At 28.2% G+C, this 23,303-nt stretch overlaps 1 protein-coding gene and 1 non-coding gene across 2 annotated transcripts in view; both read right to left on the bottom strand.

Moving 5' to 3' along the window:
* LOC117179003 overlaps window positions 1–23,303 on the bottom strand; it is a 107,342-nt gene that overhangs the window by 82,524 nt on the left and 1,515 nt on the right. The window contains exons 2-4 of the mRNA XM_033370613.1: window positions 19,548–20,315; window positions 10,712–11,067; window positions 6,344–6,524 (exon numbers count right to left, since the gene is read on the bottom strand). Coding sequence (XP_033226504.1) covers window positions 6,344–6,524; window positions 10,712–11,067; window positions 19,548–20,315 — 1,305 coding nt within the window. The remainder of the gene's footprint in view (window positions 1–6,343; window positions 6,525–10,711; window positions 11,068–19,547; window positions 20,316–23,303) is intronic.
* Window positions 3,053–3,124, bottom strand: Trnae-cuc. The gene has a single exon. It is a non-coding gene; the product is annotated as a tRNA-Glu (tRNA).

Raw genomic sequence — 23,303 nt, 5'->3', positions numbered from 1 at the left:
GATGAACTTTGTTAAGGTGAATAAGGTGAGCTTCAACTTAGCTGCTCATAGTTTAAACAAGAATTATATCCATTAACCCCCACTCAAAATCTCCACAAATTGAATATGAATAAGCTGAGCATAACAATTATTTTGTTTATTTTATTTGTCACTAATTTGTCTTATTTATTTTCATGACTTTATTCATCTTATTTACTTTTTTGTTTTACTCATTTTAATCTATTTATTTTTTTATTTTTTAAATTTCATTTTACTTCATTTCATGTAATTTTACCTCATTTTATTTAATTTTATGTCATTCAGTTTTATGTTACTTAATTTTATCTGATTTTATTCAATCTTATTTAATTTAGCTAATTTGATTTCATAACATTTTCTTTCAGTTTATTATATTTTATTTAATTTTAGTTCATTATTGTATTTCATTTTACTTTATTTCATTTCACTTAATTTTAGTTTAAATTATTTCATTTTATTTCAATGTATTTATTTTCATTTCTATTTACAACAATAAGCTTAGCATAACAATTATTTTACTTATTTTCTTTGTCAAGTATTTGTCTTATTGATTTATTATTATTATTTATTTATTTTTATTTCTATCTATAGCAATGAGCTTCGTATAACAATTATTTTTAATTTTTTTTATTTATCCTTTTTGGTTATTTGTTTAATCTATTATATTTTATCCCACTTTATTTCATTTTATGCCTATTCATTTTTTAAATTCATTTATATTTACAAGAATCAGCTTAGCATAAAAATTAAATTTTACTTTATATCATTTGTCAATTATTGGTTTTAAATGTTTTATTTATATTATTTGTTTTAATCGTTCTTACCATATTCTTTTATTTATTGTATTTCATTTCATGTAATTTTATTTTATTTCATTTGATTTTATCTCATTTAATTTAATCCTATTTCATCTATACGGTATTTCTATTTATTTATATTTCTATTTACGAAAGAAGCTTAGCATAGAAAATTATTTTACTTCTTTTATTTATTTTTAATGATATTATTTGCTTATTTGTTTAATTCGTTTTAAACATTTTCTTTGTTTCATTTCATATATTTCATTTGACTTTATTTCAGTTTATTCCATCTTCTTTAATTTCATATTATTTAATTCTTTCTCACTTTATTTATATTTATATAAATTTATTTCTATTTACAAGAATAAGGTCAGCATTACAATTATTTTACTTTTTTCTTCAATTATTTGATTTATTTGTCGTTTTTATTTATTTATTTTCTTTGTTTAATCTATTGCATTTAATTTAATTTTATATACATTAATTTCTTTTTATGTATTTTCATTTACAAGAATAAGCTTAACATAAACATTATTTTACTTTTTTTTAAATTTATATTATTTGCTTCGTTGTATTATTCATTCTTTTCGTTTCCTTTCTTTTATTTGTTTCACTTTATTTTATTTCATATTATTTGATTCTTTTTCATTTTATTTATATCTATTTACATTTATTTCTATTTGCAGGAATAAGCCTCGCATACCAATAATTTTACTCACTTTATTTCTCAATTATATTATTTATTTACCGTTCTAACAAATTTATTAATTTTAATTGTTTAATCTATTCAATTTTATTTTCATTCATTTCGATTTATTTATATTTATTTATAGTTACAAAAATAAGCTTAGCATAACCATTATTTTACCTATTTTATTTGTCAATTATTTGTTTTCATTTAATTTAATTTTATCCCATTTTATTTAGTTACTTTTATTTTATCTCGTCGTATTTTATTTACATATATATCATTTTATTTCTATATATATATTCCTATTTATATGATTAAATAGCCATGAGATTTGTGCAGCCCTGAACAATATTTATATTTCTAAAGATTTAATAACGAACGGGAAAATTTTTACTCTTTATATTATATTTCAATGAAGGACGCTTCCATATGGCATTTATTACCAGCAAAATTTCAACCATTAAAATTTCCTTATATTTCCTTATTTACTTTTATTTACGACAAGACCTTAGACTTAAGATGATTTTAGAAACTTTTACCGATTTACGCCATCCAGTAACTCTTAGGACTTAGGACTAAGGTGTCTAATTTTTATGATTTTTTATGGTACTCTTAGGATAGCCAGGCGCCCTTGGGCCCTGAATACCAAGGGTTATCCTCGTGGGTTTTCCCCCGGGATTTTTTACTTCGTCTCTTTCCGACTGCGATCGGAAATAAAGGGCCGCTTCGTGCCAAATTTACGTAGCCAAGGGACATTGGCTCCGTTCCTTTTCATTGTATGGCAGATTTTCATTATCTCTCCTCAAGAGAACGTCTCTGTCACAGCTGACCGAATAGTCAAATAAACTTGTTCTATTTTTCATTTTAAATTTGTGTCGATTCCTTTATTGATCCAAAAAATTATAATTGACACCCAACAAGATTATTGTGGCGTAAAGTTATTATTTCTTAATATTTAAATTGAGTGACGTCAATGATTTGAGTGGTGATTAATGTTAGGTTAGATTAGATTAGCCATAAGTGGCTGATAGTGAAATAGCGAAAAACAAAAATATTTCCAGTCCAAGGATTGCTATAGTCATAATAGTGCGTTCAGGCGGTGAAAATGTATTGTTTTTGATATTGATTTATATTTCCTAATTTTATTACTTGCAGACTGGAGTGTTTCTTTAAAGTAAATTTTGAGTGAAAATCCTAATACATGTTGAAGATTGGAATCCACATCTGGCGAAGTGTTTCTCCCAGATTAAACTTTAATTTAGTTTAAAAATATAAAAGTAGAAAAAATGAATTAATCTTCTCAATTCAGTCGGTTTGTAATCCCTTTATTTACCTTCTGTTGCATCATAATTTAATTAACCTAAAAATATATACAAATATGCACATGTACCTATACGTGACCCAAAGTGCAATAAAGTATAACGAAAAGCCTCTATACATGGGCGATTTTCACTTTTCAAAAAATACTTCTAGTAAACTGTTTTATTATTATAAATAACAAAAACAGATAAAATCGTGATTTTGTTTTTTAAACTAAAAAAAATTCCGGTACCGGGAATCGAACCCGAGCCTCCTGGGTGAGAGCCAGGTATCCTAGCCACTAGACCATACCGGATTGAAGTACAAAACTCTCAAAGTCGTATTTATCGAGAGCTTCACTTTCATCTTTTTTGTAAAGGTTAATAACAATATTTTTGTTTATTTTTCATTATAATAGTGTCAAAAACTAACATCAAAATTCTCCAAAAAATTAAATGTAAAACTAAAAATTTTTGTGTGTATTTTTATTACACTCAATTTTTTGTTATTGCTTTTTTTATTTGTGAAAGAATAACGTAAATAATAAAATCTTTCAGAGTAGAAAAGAACTAGGTTTTTTATATTAACAATACAAAAAAAATAATGAACGTCATTTTTGATAGTTTTATTTACCGCGTAACGAGAAAAAACTAACAATTCAGGGGTCAACAATCAAAACCCTCACTTTTTGTTGAGATGCGATTTTTTGAGAAAAAAACTCTTTCAGAATGTGTCCTCATTGTTCTTGCTAACAAAATGTGAACGCTTTTTTGAGGCCGCGTATATTTTCAGAAATGTGGCTTACGTCTTTTTGATTTTTGACTCTTCAAATATAAATATTTATAAAGATACAGTTAACAGCTTAAAAAAAATGATATTTGATATCAGAAATGTGGGTTAAGTCTTTTTGATTTTTGATTCTTTAAATATAAATATGTACTCATAGAGTTCTAGTCAACACCTTAAAAAATATATATTAGAAATGTGGGTTATGTCTTTGATTTTTGACTCTTCCATTATAATTACCCATTAAGATATAGTATACACCTTAAAAAATAGTGATGTTTGACATCAGAAATATGGTTACGTCTTTTTGGTTTTTGACTCTTCAAATATGAATATTCATAAAGATCTGGTTAGACCTTAAAAAAAAGTGGTAAGGTAAACTGACCATTACTGGGACAGTTAGGAAAATCTAACCCACATAAACACAATTTTAAAATGGGGACTTGGAATTTTTTGTACAAAAACCATTATGATAAGTGGTTAAGACACTATTTGATCAATTAGAACAAAAAATGCATTAGTAATTTTTTAGTAAATTAATAAAAATTGATATTTTTATAAAGCTAGTCAGATCGCCCATTAGTGGGACAGGAATTTTGAAGCATATCCTTAAGTGGGACACCGAAGAAGCCAATACTGGGACAAGAAAAATCCAATTGGATTTATCAAAATAAAATGGCACAGTTTACTCATAATTTATTACAGAATAATAAAAAAGCAAGAATGGATTGTGATTACTGTTTAATTATTTATTCTAAAAAAGTAGTTTAAAGTAGTTTATTGAAACCTCTAATTCTAACCTCAAATTTTTCCAACTCGAATCGAATTTTTTAAACGAATTAGTAAGTATGCATTAAAATTTAATATCATAGACTAAAATTATCGATTTACTTGCAAATTAAACTGTTCGGTACTAAATTTTGAATTAAAATTCATCTTCATTCAAGTTAATACCTAAATTGAAAAATGTATTGAAACAATTTTAATTGTTTTTTGGTTAATAATTTTATTATTTGGTTGAAAATTGTATTGACTGAAAAATCAGTTTTGATTAATATTTCAACTATTTTGTTGAAAGTTCGTCTTTTTGGTTCGAAAATGTGTCACTTTAATTATAAATTACATTTTTCTTTGAGAAAAATGCAACTGTTTTGTTAAAAATGATATTATTTAGGTAGAAAATTCATGAATTTGGTAAAAATATTTTTCTTTTTTAAATCAAAAATCTTATTTAAAAAATCATGTCACGCTTAATTTATAATTAAAACATTTTTCGTTTCAAATATCAAATATTATATTTTTTAATAAGAATCTTTTTTGGTAGAAATTTAGTCTTTTTTATTTAAAAATTTAAGAATTTGTTAGAAAATCGAAGTATTAGTTTGACCAAAAAAGTTAAGTTCTGATAAAAAATATAATAGTTGATATTATAACCAAAATAGATTTTAATTACATATTGAAATCAGACGAATTAATTTTTAAAAAAACAACGAACTTCTAATCAAACTGCTGAAGCATTCAGCCTAAACAGATCAATTTTCAACCACAGTTGCATTTTTGATCAAGAAAAATAAAATTTATAATTAAAAAGACACGTTTTCAAACCAAAAAGACGAATTTTCAAGAAAGTAGTTGAAATGTTAATGAAAACACATTTTTCAGTCAAGAAATGAAAAAAATGTTAACCAAACTGTTGAATTTTAAAGTCAAAAACATGAGTTTTCTTCAAAAGAGTTAAATTTTTAAATTGAAAATAGAAATTTTCAACAGAAAAGTTAATTTACTTAATTTATCTTAAAAAGTAAATCGATAATATTAATCTTATCAATATTTCATATAAATCTATAATATTGACATTTAATTAAAAACACGGTGAAAGTGATCGTCCCAGTAATAGAAACGCAATTTCGCAACTCAAGTTAAGTGTCCGAAACTGAGACAGTCAGCGACAACTCGTCCCGGTTTAGGCAACTTCGACAACAATTGTCCAAATATGGGACATTAAAATAATCATAAGTTATCGAATAAAATCGCTAAAAAGTTATGAATTTTATTCTTAAACGTATGAAAAATGTGCAGAAACATTACTTTTTCTTTTAGTGTACGGAATTTCAATAATACAATGCTGTAAAAGTTATGCGGAAAGTTTTAAAATAAAAAATGGCTAATTTTGTAGCAGTTCATTCACACATTTTGAGGGATATTTTTGATTATTTTTTAATAAATGTATAACTTGACGGGACAAAAATAAATAGTGGTAATAAATTTAAAAGAACTTCGAAAATAATAGAACATTTTTACTTTTATCGTTACGTTTTTTTTTTATATTTTTGACTCTACAAATATAAATATGTACTCGTAAAGATCTAGTCAACACCTTCAAAACAAACAAAAATCATAAATGTGGGTTACGACTTTTTCATGTTTGACTCTTCAATTATAATGACTTATAATTACAGTGAAACTCTTTTATACCGCCGATTTTGGGGCTGACCTTGAGTGTGAATTAACTCATTGTAGCCCGCTCTGCTTCTGTTTGTTCACGTTTGGCTGCTCGCCTGAGTGACAAACGTAGACCCCGCGGCCCCCGCACAGTTCCTGTTATACCTACCTCCGGCGCGGCTTCAATTCTCGGACTGGCTATAGAAGGAAGGGCTATTAAAGTGTTTCACTGTATAAAGATCTAGTCAAAAACTTAAAAAAAATAGTTCTAATTGGCTTAAGTCTTATTCAAACCATATATATTTACCTTTATGTCGCCGACTGTCATGATTTTTGAAGGTTGATTTGCACGTATGACAAACTCTGGTCCGACAAACTGAGTATTATCAAAATTCCTCATTTGTCCTCCAATTGCTCTGTACAAGCGGGAAGGTGCTCTTTGAACTGGTTTACCACGGCGCGCCCTGGGTCCGTTTTTCGCTACGATTCTAAAAGCAAAACGCAAAAATAAGGCAAATTTCAATTAATAAATTAATTTTTAAAAAACAAGAGTACTCGGAGGTGGCCTTCTTTTTCTTTCTATGGTAGGGTCTATTAATTATGGGTCTATTAATGTCTTGATGGGTTACGAAACTTTTTTTTTGTAATCCCATAGCGCCTACAATAGTATTTTGTGCTACAAGTGCGGAAAGTAGACAGTTCCACACGTGTGTGAAGTTAGCTGTACGAGCCAGAGACGACCCGAAGATGAGCCGATGACAAGTACTGTAAACTTCACAAGAGTTTCAACTGCCTACTTTTAGCTCCTGTAGCACACGATATTTTTTCTAACAAATGCGGGAAATTTTCGATTTGAGAAACAATAAAAACCAATTTTTTGAAAATGTATGGTAATTTTTGGAAAATTATTAAAAATTATCAATTTACCCATAATTTCAGATTTCTAAAAGTTTCCAAAATTTTCGCTAGTTTATCGGCAATTTATGGTAATTTATTACTAATTTATGGTAACTTATCACTTCGAGTATGTCCAATAACTATTCACTACTCACAATCAGTCTCTCAAGCGTCAAATCATAATGAAGTGAGGTTATGATTCCGATAGTCCTGGAAAGTAATTCTGACTCGAAATGCGCAAGCGCAACAGCAAGAAATAGTAATCTTACTCAAAGAGCGCAAACGCAGCAGCAAGAAAAAGTGTTTTTCTAACTGCTTTTTACCACGGTTTCGGAATTTGTCACTTCCCGCACGCAATACATGCGTCGAAAATTGAACATTTCGTGCGTGTGTTAGAAAAAAAATGTTTTGTCTGTATAAAATATTTTTCTTAAGTTGCAATCTATAAGGAATTATTTTTCGACAAATACAAAAAATGAAAGAACACAAAACTTTATTTTATAAATAATAAATAATATTTACTCAAACATTATTATTTTCAAATTTGCTAAATTATTTTTAAAGACTTTTTTTATTTCCGTAACACTTAATATTCTGAGCGCGAGATTTTATCAATATAAATTTTTCTTGTAATTTGTTTTCAAAGTAAAATTGGTAAAATCAACTTATGTGTATGTTAGAAAAAAAGTTTAAATTTAAACTCTCATTAGATCGTGCTTTCAAATTAAAACACAACTTCGATGCAGCTTACGAACTAATAAGAAGACGGTAGACATTATGTCGCCCAGTTGAAGAACCACGTTGAAGGGGTAAATTTAATTAAACTCCTAGCTCCAAGTAAAAACTCTTCTTTTACATTAAACGTCTTCAACACCATCATCTCTAAACGTTTCAGTTCTTTTATACACATTTTCTACATATGCTTTCAATTTAGGGCGTTTAATTAAAAAAAAGCTCATTAAAAGCGGAAAACAACATGAAAGCTCTATTTTCATAGGATACTGATATCGTCTCTAATTGGATATTAAATACCGGTTTCGATTAATTATACTGGACCGAGTTTTTAATTACTCGGATTTTTGATATACAATAAAATGCAAGATTGCAAGATAATGCAAAAGATTTCATCGATAATAGGAAATTCTTTGCAGAAAAATATTATATGTAATACAACGGAAGGATACTAAGCATAGTAATAAAAATTAAGAAACTATTAAAAAAATTATTGTAAAAAATAGAGAAACTACAAGGGAAATATTTATTTTAAGCCTCTCATAAGAAAGTACACAAAAATAGCGATTCTGCACAAATAAACTTTACACAGCAAAAATTTGTGAATAAAATTTAAGAAATTTAAATAAGATTCAAATCAAATTTAAAATCATATTTAACGTCCAATAATAAAGGTAAGTTGTCCAAATTTGATCTTTGAATTTTCGGTTTTATTTTAAGGAATTCTATATAATAACTTTTTGAAATCTCTTAAAGTCTCTCCATACATTCATAAATAATTTTTAATCTATTGAAATATTTATAATTAAAAAAATTTGTCTTGTAAATCCTAATCTTCTCTTCTTGAATTTTTGAAATCTGAAAAAATTCTTTTGAAACAAAATTTAATTTCATTTACTGTAAAGTATAAATCATTTGAAATTCTTTGAATATAATTTGAATTAAACTTATTCATTGGAGCTATCTAATAAAAACTTTAAAATACCTATAGAAATCTTTAAAATCTTTAGAGATTAAATAAAATGCTTTAAATTTTGTGAAATTACTTGAAATAACTTAAAATCTCTTTAAATCCCTTGAAATCTCTACAATCGCTTAGAACCTCTAGAAATTCAATGAAATAAAACTTTCTATGTCTCTTAATATCGCTTAAAATCCATAGAAATCCCTTAAAATCGTTGGTGATTGAAAAAATTCATTCAAAAAAGTATTAATCACTTCAAAGTCCATGAACATACTGTAAAAATTGCCTTGCAGAGTTTTCCCTAAAAATTGTTTTGACGATAATTTCCACGTAACTTGGGTAATTTTCCTCAAAGTTTAGTAGGGAGAATTCCCGAAACATTCTCGTCGAATTTTAACTAAAAAATTATGGATTTTCTCCAAGATTTGATGAGGAAAATTACCAACGCTATTGTTTAATAATACCTTAAATTTCGGGAATTTCCCGAACTTTATGTAGGCAAAATTCTCTAAAATTTGTGGAATTTTCGTTAAATTACAAACAGCGTATAATTACTCATAAATATTTCTAGAAATGAGCCAATTAAAAAAAATGTAAACGATTAAGATTACGTTTTTTGTAGATTTTATTCATTATTTTGAGAAAAAGTTTATTTTTAATACAAAATTATCAACTTAATAATTATTCATTAAAAATCGAAAAATTGTATAACAATTAGAAGCTTTCTATGCCGAAATGTTAAAAAGTCTAAAATTTACTATAATCTTCTACGAAAACGACAGGATTAAAAGAGAAATCAAAATTTGGATTTTAATCATATAAATCTGTACAAAAGACTTATGTTTTTCATAATGTTTCAATAAAATTTTTTTTGAAATGATAAAAGAAATTTACATGTATTTTATATGCATTCAGAAATCCCTAAAAATACTTGGAGAGTTAATAAAATCCCCAAAATCTTAGAAAATTTCCTGAAATACCTTAAAATCCGTGAAATCCTTAGAATTGCTGGAAATCTTTCAAAAAGTTTATTTCATTTATTTTTCAATGTTCACTCAAAATCCATTGAAGTATTTAAAAGTTTTTAAAAATTCTTTGAAATCCCTTGACACTCTTAAAAAACGTGAAAATTGTCTAAAATCCATTGAAAACTCTTGAAATTTTTCGAAAAAAATGTATTGAAATCTTCTGGAATCCCCTCAAACCTCCTGATATGTTTTGAAATTTTTAATACCCCGGGAAAATTGTTATGAAATCTGACGAAATCGTCTAAAATCTACTGGAATACTGTGGTATTTAAAATAAATTAAAGATATTCAATTAACAAGTTCTATATAATTTATTTTTAAAAGCTTTTTAGAAATATCTTGAAATCTTTGGAAATTCTACAAAATTATTTAAAATCTCTTAACATTTTTTAGATCTCTTGAAATCCTTTGGAATTCCTTTTAATCACCGAAAATGTTTGTCACGCGCTTGAAATCCGAGAAAATATTTTTAATCTCTTGAAAGCCGAAGAAATATTTTTAAAACATTTATGAAATATTTAGAAATCCTATAAAATCCTTTTAAACACCATAAAAAAAGTAGAAGACTCGAAATTTGTTGAAAACCTTAGGTATCTCTTAAAAAATTCCTGATAAATAAATAAATCATTCGCTTGTACTTTTGCAATTTTTTGCATCAACTTTTTCAATATTTTTTCAACATTCTTGAGAATCCCTTGAAATTCTTTAGATCTCTTGAAATACCTTGGAATCTCTTCAATCGCTGGAAATTTTAAGAAAACACTAGAAATAGGAAATATTTTTAATCTCTTGAAAGTCGATCAAATATTAAAAAAATTGTTGATCAACTTTTCAATTTTTTCAATATTAGAACATTCTTTATGTTCGTATTGATTTTCTTTTAAGATTTTTCCATACGCGAAAAATATTTACGAAATTTGTACATGAGATTGCATAGGATTGCACAAAATGCACAAAAGAAATAAATTATCTAATCAATACCCATTTGCGGAAACAGGCTTCGGTTTTTATTTATTTTAAAAGGAAAAGATAAAAATTTTGTTTTATTACGAACCTTGTGGCAGATTTGGTTGGAATTCCATTTTCCGCATCCGAAATTTGAGTGGTTGAAACGGCTCTCTTTACTGAGCTGATTATCGGAGGATTTTTTGGTGGCACTGATCCATAAATATCTGAAATATGACTGGAAGACACAGGATTTCGATGGTACTCTTGTATTCTTTGTTCAACGCTGGAATTTACGATGCACGTCCGAAAATGGTCGGTCATCGGTTTGGGAATTGATGGATTGCTTGTTTCATTATTACTTTCTTGGTTTAAGTTCCGTAGTCGATGATTTGAGAGCTGTTTTTGTAACGCTGTACCGGAACGTCCGTTTCGTGCTAAGTCAACAATAGCGTAAATATCTTCCTGCAATGCAAACATGACAACGTTAGCATCTTTAAAAGATGTAGGACAAAATATTCGGGTGTCCAAAATAAATTTTTTGTCGTTTTAACCAAATCTTCTGGCAAATGGAGTATTTATGGTTGATGCAAAAAAATTGGTCGGGATAATTTAATCCTCAAACGCTACACAGGTGCGAATTCGCACCCACAGTTTCTTCATTTTGTTGGCATTTACGCAAACACAGTTGCAGCGGATTATCCTCATATATATTAAATATGTGTGATATAGGATGGTTGTTTATTATATCTTTAATATATTAACAATTTAATAAGAACATTTCAAACAAACCAATTCGCACCAGTGTACCGTTTACGTATGCTCGGTTGGAGTGTACCGCTTGAGGGCTAATATTTTGTTGAATCAACAAAAATTTGTATGATTCAACCAAATGTTCATGCATATCCAAGAAGACAATTATTTTGGTGTAAGACCAGTTTTTCCAATTGTTCGATTAAACGATTAACTTGTGGTTAAATAATTATTTCGCTACAAGATTAGGTGAAGTTAGTCACATCAGTAAAAATTTTGGTACAAAAGGCTTCCTGTGAGATAAATAAAAATCTTCTTCATCTTAAAATTAAAAGGAAATTCCATTTACGTCAAGAAATAACCTTTTGTCACAAGAGGCAAATTTTCTGACGATCTCAATTCTTTGTAACTTCATACCCAGCACTAATTTGAACCGCTGTAAGGTCGGAATTTTTGTTGGAATTTTGTTTAAAGGTAATTTAAATTAGTATAGTTGACTAAAATTACAAACAATTGGCTAATAATTGGCTCTAAACTCGGTATCCAGGGGTTCCGGGCAAACCCAACCAAGAATTACATATTCTATATGTATTTTATTTATGCGTACATTTTTGTGAATTAATAACCTGAAGAGGGAAAGTCATAACAAAAAAATTACAACAGAGGAATAAAGGACCAGTAGCTAAAAAACAAAACGCTCAGATTAATTTTGGATCAAGTTCGGGTCAGTTTGGGTGTTTCCGTATGAAGAATCAGGTTTCAGTTTTTTTTTGTATATAAACTGAAATATTTTTACAGCAATAAAATGAACAACAATTTTCTAGTACGCAATAAAATGCTAACAAATTATACAAAATATTAAATATTTCAGATCTTGACTTGGAATGACAAAGTTCGAGGTGGATAAAAAAGTTTCAATCGATGTTTTTTTGCGGTCGAAAAGTCTTAAAAAATCTGAAATACGTTAATTAATCTTCTAAAAGTTAAAAAAAAAGTTAAGCCTATTTTAACAAAGTACCATAGGGACCATACTTAAATTAGTTTCCAGAAATGTTTTGATAGTTATTGCTAGTAGAATTAGGTTGGGTATCCAAGAACTTCATATTCAAAATTCTCTGATTTTTCCTTAAGTAATTTTTTATTTTCCTTGATCATTATTATTCAAATAACAGAATTTTAATCTTGTAATATTTTTGACATAGAATCCTTTATAAAAGGAATAAAACAGTATTTCAGATACAAATTTACAATTTTTAAATTTATTAATTTATTTTAAACAAAAAAAGTCTTTTCTACTATAAAATATTACTTGTAAACAAAATATTTAAATTTTCAACAAAATGATTAAATTTTGAATATAATAGTTGACTTTTAAACCTCAAAAGATAAATTCCAAACAAAAAAGTATCATAGTTTATATTTCAATAAAAAAACATTAAATAAAAAAAAGAACTTAAAAACAAAAAAGTCGAACTTTCAATAAATAAATATTTTTCACTCACGACAGAAATAAAATTTTATCTAAATTGTTGAACCTTCAAACCAAAAGACGAATTTTCTCTAAAAAGAATAAAAATAGATGAATTTTTTATTTAAAAAGATTAATCTTGAAAATAATATTTGAATTTTCTGTTAAAAAAGATTTCAGTTGACTTTTCACGATCAAACTTTGAATTTTTAAACAAGAAATAAGTTTCTACGAAAAAAAAATTAAATTTTCAATCTAAAAAGACATATTTTTTACCAAAAAGTATGAATTTATAAAAAAATCTTAAATTATCTACCAAGTAGTTGCATGTATAGAAGAAAAAATGTTTTCTAAAGACCGATGAGTCGTTAAATTTTTTTTTTAATAGTTAAATTATTATCCAAAAAATATTTCAGTCGACTTTTCAAGATAAAAATACAAAACTTTTTAACAAAAAATAAGTTTCTACGAAAAAAATGGAGTCTTCAAACCAAAAAAACGAATTTTTTCAACTAAAAAGGATAAATTCTTAACTAAATAGTTCAATTCGCGAACAAATTGTTGCATATTCCATATAATTCAACAAATATGAAATTTGTAATAAAATAGATGAACTTTTAATACAAAACGATTTTTTTTAAAAAGTTGATCTTTCATCCAAAAAAGATTGCAGTGCTTTTTCAACACCAAAATATTAAATTTAAACAAAAAGTAAATTTTCTATGAAATAGTTAAATTTTTAACGAAACAGCAGTATTTTCAACCCAAAAGTATGACTTTTAAATAAATTTTTTTGAATTTTTCACAAAATAGTTGCATTTTTATCGAAGAAATATGTAATTTCTGCTAAAGCAGATGAATTTTATAAGCAAAAAGAGAAACATTAAAAAAAGAGTTAGAATTTCACTTTCCAATCCCAATAGTCTAATTTTTAACCAAAATGGATTACTTTTTAACAAAATTGTTAAATTTTCAACAAAACAGTTCCATTTTTTCACAAAAAGATGAAATATTCATACTGAAAAATATGAACTTTTAAATTCAATTGAAAAAATTTTCAGAAAAAATAGTTTTTATTCAAAACAGATTTCAGTTGATCAATCAGCAACAAAATGTGATTTTTAAACAAAAAGTGAATCCTAAAAAAAAGTAACGAATCCTAAAAATTTGTCTCGACCTCCCTCCCTTGTCCTGTTACGTAATTTAAGTACTGCCACTTAATGGTTTCCTAGTTATTTTTGTTTCATTAATTATCTGGGTAAAATGAAATTACTTTCTAAATTTCGAATAAAAATTCGAACTCAATTATTATTTTTTTCAAAACTTTTTATCTTTTCTCTAACTTTTAACTAACTAACGTTTAACTAACTTCATTCATTTTGAAAATAATCGTACTAACAACGTGACATGCATTTCGAACTTATCAAACATATATGCAAAATAAGTCAGTTTAGAGCATTTTAAGTTTGAATTTCTAGTTTGAAAACAAAAATTTTAAAAAGAACTTACGAAGAATACTAATAAGAAATTGTTTAAATCTAAAAATTTGGATTTCAGATGATTGAATTAAAAAATTTTAATTTTCAGTAGATTCCTTGACTATAAATAATTAGTATAGTATTTTTAACCCTCAAACGGTACACTGGTGCGAATTCGCACCTCAGTTTTTGAAACGTTGGCAGCAGTTGACCATAGACAGCTGCGCTCCAAGGTTTCAGGCCCAATTCTGGTTAGTTCCAGTTTCGTTGATCTCTTCGATATAGAAGAACGAGAAAATCGAATTAGTGCGAATCAGCACCTGTGTACCTTTTACGTGTGGTAAAGTGTTGCGAGCTGGAATTTCTAAATATTGTTCTCAACTAAAGGAGTTTTGTTCGTTTTTTGAATGTAAGTATGTTTATGTACATTTAGTTGTTATTTATTGATTTTTAATCATATTTTCCAATAAGTTTTGCAAAAAATGTTATTTTTTCCACCAGATGCGTGGCAATGAAATTGAATAGAGTGTAAAGTATCGAATGCCAAAAATGTCGCGAATAATAAGCATTTCTTGTTGAAAAGAATCGAGAGAAATTTTAAATAAAAATATTTGCTTGTAATCGTTGCATTACTTCCATTTCCCTTCCTTCATAACTGTAAATCATGCATTTGAAAAGACCCCAACTTTGCCTTACCGGAAAAAGTACGAGATTCACATTCTCGCCATAAACAATATTTTTTCATGATTGTGTGTTCCTTGAACTGCAAAATCCCACAAAGTTGAATTAATTTGAATAAAATGCAACGAAATGAAGCAAAGTGATTTTTCAAAGTCATTTTTTCAAAGTCAGATTTTTCAAAGTCATTTTTCAAAAACACCACTTTATTTATAACAAATTATCATAGGGGAAATTAATGATAATCCAAATTTCTATGGAACCATTAGATTCAGCAGGAAATTTCACACAAAAAGATGTGTTCAAAATTGATCTAGTCTCAATCTTTTTTTTTTATACTCGACGTTGAAAATGCAAAAGCCAGATTCGCACAAGTGTACCTTTAGTAGGGGCCATAAAGGAGTTACAGTTTGAGGGTTAAATTGTTTAATTTGTAAGTCTTTAGATTCAAAATTGTACAATATGGAATGTTTTTATTTATAAATGTTTATTTTGGGATGGATGAATTAAAACAAAACGTCTAGTAACTCGCGTTTGGAATGGGATATTTTTATTTAAATTATACTTACATTAAATTTTATACTTCCGTTTTTAATTACATTTTTTGAACTCAAAAGTTCAACAAAATATTCCAGCAAAATAGATTTTTTAATACGAAGTTATCTCTGCCGAAGCTCACATTTTTAATGTTTCTACGTCGGAGTTCTGTGTATATTTCCGATAAAATTGAACACAAAATAAATCTGTTTACCTATAAAAAATGTATGCACACTAAAAAAAGTATCCTAATCTCTTCAAGCGTTATTAAAACTTTTCTGCAATATTTTTATTATTTTTAAGTTATGCACATGATTAAAGAAAAACACAGATTGTTACACATTTCATCTAGAATGTGTTTAAAGCAAACGAGAATACTCTCAGAAGAAAATTCAAAAATAATAAAGGCTCGTGTTTTTAAATAATTAAAATTGGAGTATTCTGAAAAAAGATCAGAATAAAGTAATTTTAAATGGGAAGTTTAAATTAAAAAATGTGGATAAGGGGACATTGAAAATTAAACGAATTCGAACTTAATTTAAAACTGAGAATATTTTGTATTGCCAAAATGATGGTATTATCATTTTATCATGCTCAAACACTCAACATTTAATTATTAAAAGTGACTCTAATGGTTTAGAAATGAGACATTTTCAAATTGTTGATTGTATTATTGTTATTATTATTTATGCTTCTAGTTCTAAAATTTTCTCATTTTCAAGGCTTGAAGTTGAAAAATTATTTACTTAATTTTTAAATGTTTATGATTTATCCTGTTAGGACTTAATTCAAGATTGTTTAAGTACAAATCTATTCAACTGGAACTTGTGCAACTGTAAAGTCTTTCAATTTGATATTCTAACAATTTCAAAGAATTTAAAAAACCAGATAATTTTCTACGCTTACAATTGAAACCAAATAATTTAGAATATTTACATATAAAATTATTAAATATAAATCTAACTATCAAGGCTTTGAATAACAATGTTTAAAATCTAGAAAGATTTAATGGTGAAATTTTCCTCACATTTTTCATATTTGAATTTGAATCTATAATCTGTTCGTGAAGATTTCAATTAAAAATTATCGAGTTATTAGAACTGTCAATAAAAAAATATTGTATAATATTAGCAGTCACATTATCAATTTAAATCTCAGATATTTCAGGGTCATTTCTTATCGCAACTGTAGTAACAAGAACATTTTTATAATCGACAATAAAAAATATAAAGAAAAAAGTAGACTTTATTCAAAAAACAATCAAATTAATTTTTGAAATCCATTTTTCACCCTCCCTTTTTGGCCTCCTTGCATCAAGTCACATTTAAAGCGACTGGATAGATTTTTTGTTCAAGGGGAACAACTTCATGCTGGATTTCCAAATCAAAAAGACAGATTTTCAATCAAAGAAATAAATTTTTTTTTAATAGTTAACTTTTTAACCAATGAGAAAAATTTTCAATATAATAGTTGAGTTTTTAAACAAATATTTTAATTTTTAATTTATTAATTTAAATTCTTACACAAAACGATGAATTTTCAAACGAAAACATTATTTTATTACTAAAAGAGGATCTTTTTTCAAACAAAATAAATGAATTTAAAAAAATGGTTGAATTTTCAAATAAAAAATGTAAATTTTAATTTAAAAAAATAAATTTAACATATATTTAACAAAATAGTTAAATTTTGAACTAGAGATGGAATTTCAACAAAAAAGTTTGTTTCCAAATAAATAATTTTGCAGTTTTATCCAAAGGAGGAAACCTTAACCAAAATGATTAGTTTAATACCATTAAAGCCTAATTTTCAGATAAAAAAGATAAGTTTTCAACAAAAAATAGAACAATTACATTTAAGCATAAAAAAATTAATTTTAAATTTATAAAAAAGGATTTCTAAGAAAACAGTTAAATTTTTAACAAAGTGGTTCACCTTTTGCACAAGCAGTTGAATTTTCAACAAAAAATTAATTCTTGATAAAAAACGGAATTGAAAATTTCTTGGAATCGTTTAAAATATTCTGAAACATTTTTCGAAAATATTCTGAAATATTTTTAGAAGATATTCTGAAACACTTTTAGAAAATATTCCTTGCAATTTTTTATTCTTTTTTTAATTTTTAATTTTATATTTAATTTTTATTTTTATTATATTTAATTCCGTCGAAAAAATGTTAAAACCTTCGCTCACATCACGCACCTTCTGTTGCACCTTCCTTCGACGCGGGGTCAATTCTCGGAAAGGCTATAGAAGGGAGAGCTATAGAAGAGTCTTACTGTACTTTAAACTCTTGAAAATTCTTTGGAATTTCAGGAATGCCTAAAGCCTTTAAAATTCTTTGAAATCTCTTCAAATTATTAAAATGAATGGAAAATTTTGTGGAATCTTTGAAACTACCCTAAAATATTTCGAATTCTTTGAAATCCCTTGAAATACTTTAAAATCCCTTAAAAGTTTTTGAATCTCTTGAAAAATCCAGAAATTCAAATCTGTTAACAATTTTCTGGGATTCTTTTAAATACCCTAAAATATTTCGATTTTTTTAAATACCTTAAAAATATCTTGCAATATTTAAGAACGCCCTAAAATCTTTTGAATTTTTTTGAATCCCTTAAAATTATTCAAGTATATTTAAAATTTGTTAAAATATTTTAAAATGCTCCAAAATTATTTAAATTCTTTAAAATCCCTTGAAATCTTTAAAAATCCCTTGAAACTTTTTAAGTCTCTTGGAAATTCCTTGGAATCTTAAGAATACCATAAAATTTTTTAAATACTTTGGAATACTTTCAAATTATCGAAAGCTATTAAAAATTTCTTGGGATCTTTTCATATGCCCTAAAATATTTCGAATTTTTTTAAATCTCTTGAAATTTTTAAAATCTCTTTAACAGTCCTTGGAATTTAAAAAAAAACGTAAAATCCTTGAAATTCTTTGCAATTCCTTAAAGTTATTGAATGTATATTTAAAATTTTTTCTAATCTTTTTGAATCTCTTAAAAATTCCTTGGAATTTTTAAAAGGTACCGATCTTTTAAATTCTTTGGAATAATTAAAAATGGTTGAAATCAATAAAAAATTTCTTAGAATCTTTTAGAATGATCTAAAATATTAAAATTCTTTGAACTCCCTTAAAGTCTTCTAAAATGTCTTGAAACCTTTTAAAGTCTTTGAAAAATGTCTTTCTTTAAAATCTTTTGAAAAGACTTAAAATCATTCAAGACTATTCAAATTATTGAACTCTGTTCTAATTTCTTTGACATATTTTAAAATTACCTAAAAAATTTTAACTTCTTTGAAATGCCTTAAAAATTTTGAAAGCTTTTGAAAATTCCTAGCAAATTTTAAAAATACACAAGAATCTTTAAAATAACTTAAAATTATTGAAGTCTATTAACAAATTCTTGGAATTACTTAAAGTTACTTGAAGTTCTTCTCATAGAGATTTCCTAAATTCTTCCTTTTTTTTCAAAATCCCTGACTTTTTCCTCATTTACAGGTTTTCTTCGACCGCGGCCACAATACAATACAATTATTCTGCATGAACGGGCTGTGAGCGGTATATTTTAATAACCAGTTACTTAATCGAAGTTCTAATTCAAACTCGAAAAATGAGATTAATTTTTTTTTCGACGGAACGATAATGTTTGATCTAATAAAGACCAAAATGGCTTTTACTTTTAGCGGTGGAAAAAGTTTCTTCAGATTGTCGCCTTGGTGATAATTTCTTTCAGAGTCACTTACAAGCGAACGACGTCGCCGTTACAAGTCTTGTAAACATTTTTATTTCCAATCTTACAGAGAAATTGAGTTTCAACGTTATTTTTTTTATGGAGTATTATTTAGTTTTTTTTTTATCGAATGGCGGTCTTAATAATCTAGCCTGAAACAAAAATAATTTCAGACAAATAGATTAAAAACCTTCTTTCCGTCTACTAAAAACTAAATAACAACCCTAGTCCAAAAACATAATATCAAAATTCAAATGAGATTATTTCCCAAATTAAAATTAAATGTATGAAACATACCTTAGGTAGACTGACTAGAGGCTCATAAGTCGACTCTTTCTGCTGTACTCCATTTGGTCTGGAAGAGGAAGCTGAAGACGAAGAAGATGAGAAACAGGTAGGATTATTTTTTCTAACGTTCATAGGTCTTGCATGATGTTGCTCCTGATCCTGGCCTATTTTCGTCAAACCATTTCCTCCATAAACCCTCACATCCTGTGAACTGAGAAAGGGTTTCACTAGAGGAGGCAATTCGAGAACTCCATTTCTCTGATGCCTCTGGTACTGGTACTGTTCTCTCAGATTAGACAAGATTTGCCTTTCCATCAAATCTCCGTTACTTCTCATATGAGAAGTAATGGCTAGTGGTTGTGAACCCGTTCTCGAATGACTAAACGCAATTGATGGTGGATCGAGTCTATCAGCTGCATTAATCATGTCCAGCTGGGACTGGAATCGTGGCAGGGGACTTTCAGGATCCGCTGATAGGCCCAAAAGATTTGGATGAGATCTGGAGTTGCGTGACTGGATTCTGAAAAGCGCCCCGTCAACTTTGGGGTTGTGTTTGGAAAAGCGATAACCACCTGACCATCGTTGACCTGATGTGGTGTACTGACGTGGGTGTCTGTGGTGAACTTCCGCTGCCGATAGATTCTTATTGGCTGTTCGTAAAAGGGCTCGTTTTCTAGCTGCATATTGGGGTGAACGCACTATTTCTCGGTACATATCCATCACTATGTGGGTGAAAGGTCTGGATTGCAAACGAGAACGGCAGTACTCGGAGATCACCTGAAAGGAAGAATGATTAATGATAGAGTGTTGTTGAAATAGACATGTCTAACAATGACAGGAGCAATGAGATCTGGAGTTGCTGAAGAGTATTCAAAAGAATACCTCAATTTGAGAGTCATTCTTCATATTACAATTTATAGTCCTAAACAGTTTTGACTGAATTTAGGGGGAAATATTGTTTGGGTTAAAATAATAGCTATTAATGGGGTGAGCACTGAACCCGAAAATCGGGAAGCGAGCAACATGAGGGCAGGTTCCTGAGACTCATAAATGCTTAGCAAAATACTGTGAATTTATCTTTTTAGTAGAATCCTTCTCTAAAAAGTAGGTTCTTGTTTGTTAAAAAAAAACTTCATTAAGGCAGTTCCAAATTTCGATGATAATCGTAAAGTTTAATACCTCGCAAACAAGAAATATATTCTATTATAAAGACACAAAAGCATTTATTTATTCCTGGAAAATTATAATTCTTTTATTTAATATCTATACGAGGTTTTATTCATATCGTGTTATTACATCCTTCATTAGAAAATGAACATTCAGATATCCGGATGCTTTCAAACCTATTGTCATCATTTTCTATTGTTTCGCCACTGCCATTGTTCAGTCGATTTTCCTTCAGAATTGCGATCGGAATTCTTCAAGTTCCAGCTACACTTTTTTATCATCACTTCATTTCGAATATGAGCTTTTATATATAAGTGGTCAATCAGATCAAAATTAGTTTTAAATTTACTAAAATAAAAAAACAAGTAAAATTCTTATGCCCGGAAAAATAATATGTAGTTCATATTTCTATTGGGTTTGAACTTGATTATTCATTGACCATTTACCTACGGAAAATACACTATTACAATATAAATGTTTATAATGATACAGAATTCTTTCTAGAACAAAAATGTATTCACTTTGGCTTTTATATATCTACTCAATATCGGTTTCAGGAAGAGAAAAGTTCCTCATGACTTTTCAAATTCTTGGGAAGTAATGGCGGTGTAATGTTCGCTATTCTATTTCTATATCTTCTATGTGTGGCTGCACATACATATTGGATCTCAAGTTTCAATAGACTGTATCATATTGGTTTAAAAGAATTTTCTGGGTTAAAACGTTTTCCTCTGTGTAACCCATAATCGATTTTATACTTCACATATTATAGGAATTAATAGCTGTAATTTCAAATATTTTTAAAAGCACAATTTATCACACATTATTTAACAGTATAAAAGTCCTTGACACAAATTTGCATTTAGCAAGATTTTGTAGATTTTTAGGCTAATTTGCAAAAAGCAATTTTCTTTTTAAAATTAAAAACTATCAAACTCATTTTAACTTTGATAATATACAACAAACAAATTAGCGAGTTTGCAGCTAAGTCGAATCATTCCAAATTCAAATATTAAAAATTACAGCATACTTTTAATCAATATAAAACGGTGCTTAGTGAACAATTTGCGGCGAAGCGGAACATACGTTTTTTATCCAGAAAAGGCAACATCAAATCGTGAAATGGATAAATCCTGGTATTCCGCTTTATCCTACACTTTCTCGGTTTGAAAATTTAATCAAAAATGGATAGGGTCTATAATTTCGCTTCTAAGAATAATAGCTGATGATGAATGGTAAAGTTTCATTAACAGAGAGACCTGACAAAAGCAGATGGATCGTCGGGAGCAGGTTGTGCCTACTATGACTCTGGAATGGTATTTTTGGTGCTCAATGATTGTAGTCAGATGCAGCTGTGGGTTCTCACCTAGGTCACGTTCGCGGAGCATGAGTTATCTACAATTCTATGGTTCATGGTCGCTCGCAATAACGCTAATTAATCTGCGTGCAGTTGAATTTAACGTTCGTAGAATCCACTCACGTTGAGCTAGATCGATAGCACCCACCCCATCATCCATTCCGTTCTCGTTCAAACTATGGGCCATCTGCTCTCAGATCCAGTTAAGATTAAATCGAAAATATGCGCCACCTGATACAGTTAAAATATTACCTATATTATTCGTATATACCTTCTTTTGTGATCACCTATTACACCTCTCTTCCCACATTCATCTAATACAGACCTCCTCTCCCACCAATCCCTTGCCATCATCACTTCTCTCCTTGCCCTTTTCAAACTTATCACTTTTTATTAACCATAATATTCCTTCCTCCTTATCGTTATATCATCCTCTCTACCTTACACAACCTTTGAATCCCATTTTCACCCCCCCTCTCCACCTAGGCACCTCTTTCCTCTATTCCTTAGCTACTTCTTCTATCCTTCAATATGTAAATCGCTTCTCTAGGAACCGTCTAGTTCCTTAATTAATCTGCGTGCAGTTGAACTAAGCGTTCGGGAGTTCACTTACATTGAGCTAGATCGAAAGCACCCAACCCATTACCCATTCCGTCTTAATTCAAAACATGGCAGCCATGTATTTTCATTGCCGCTATTATTTTTATATATCATCTACCGTGACTACTTTTCATTCCTCTATTCCCATATAACACTATACCAATTACACCCCGACCGCCTTGCCCTGCAACTCCTCGTGATCACTGTTATAATTTTAGTATACTTTCACTCCTATACCCTTTCTATTTCCCTTCTTCTCACTCAATTTAGTTCCTATACTCTCTACACTATCATATTTCCATATACTTCTTTTACCAGTTGTCCTCCTTTTCTTTACTTTCTTACAAGATCCCTCAAACGCTCCCTTGTTTTACGAATTTTGAAGCTTTTATTAGAAGCAGATTTTTGACAGAGGGTTTACTATTAACTCGTCTAAAATATAACGGTAATAGATCAGGGATGTCCATGGAAAAAGCAAAGAGCGAAAATATGTTACTCGTTTATCGCCTCTTTTAGCGTCTAATGAACATCAGCATCTTACAGGTACGAGGGTAGTTCAATAAGTCCTTAGAATGACCAACAGATGGCGCGCGAATCGCTCCAAATCATCTGTTTTCAGTCAGCACCACTCCCGACTAGAT

The sequence above is a fragment of the Belonocnema kinseyi genome, chromosome 8, assembly GCF_010883055.1.
Source record: "Belonocnema kinseyi isolate 2016_QV_RU_SX_M_011 chromosome 8, B_treatae_v1, whole genome shotgun sequence".
In the NCBI taxonomy this organism is placed as follows: Eukaryota; Metazoa; Arthropoda; class Insecta; order Hymenoptera; family Cynipidae; genus Belonocnema; species Belonocnema kinseyi.
Note: the sequence above shows the minus strand (reverse complement) of the source record. Positions and strands in the feature narration are given on the sequence as shown.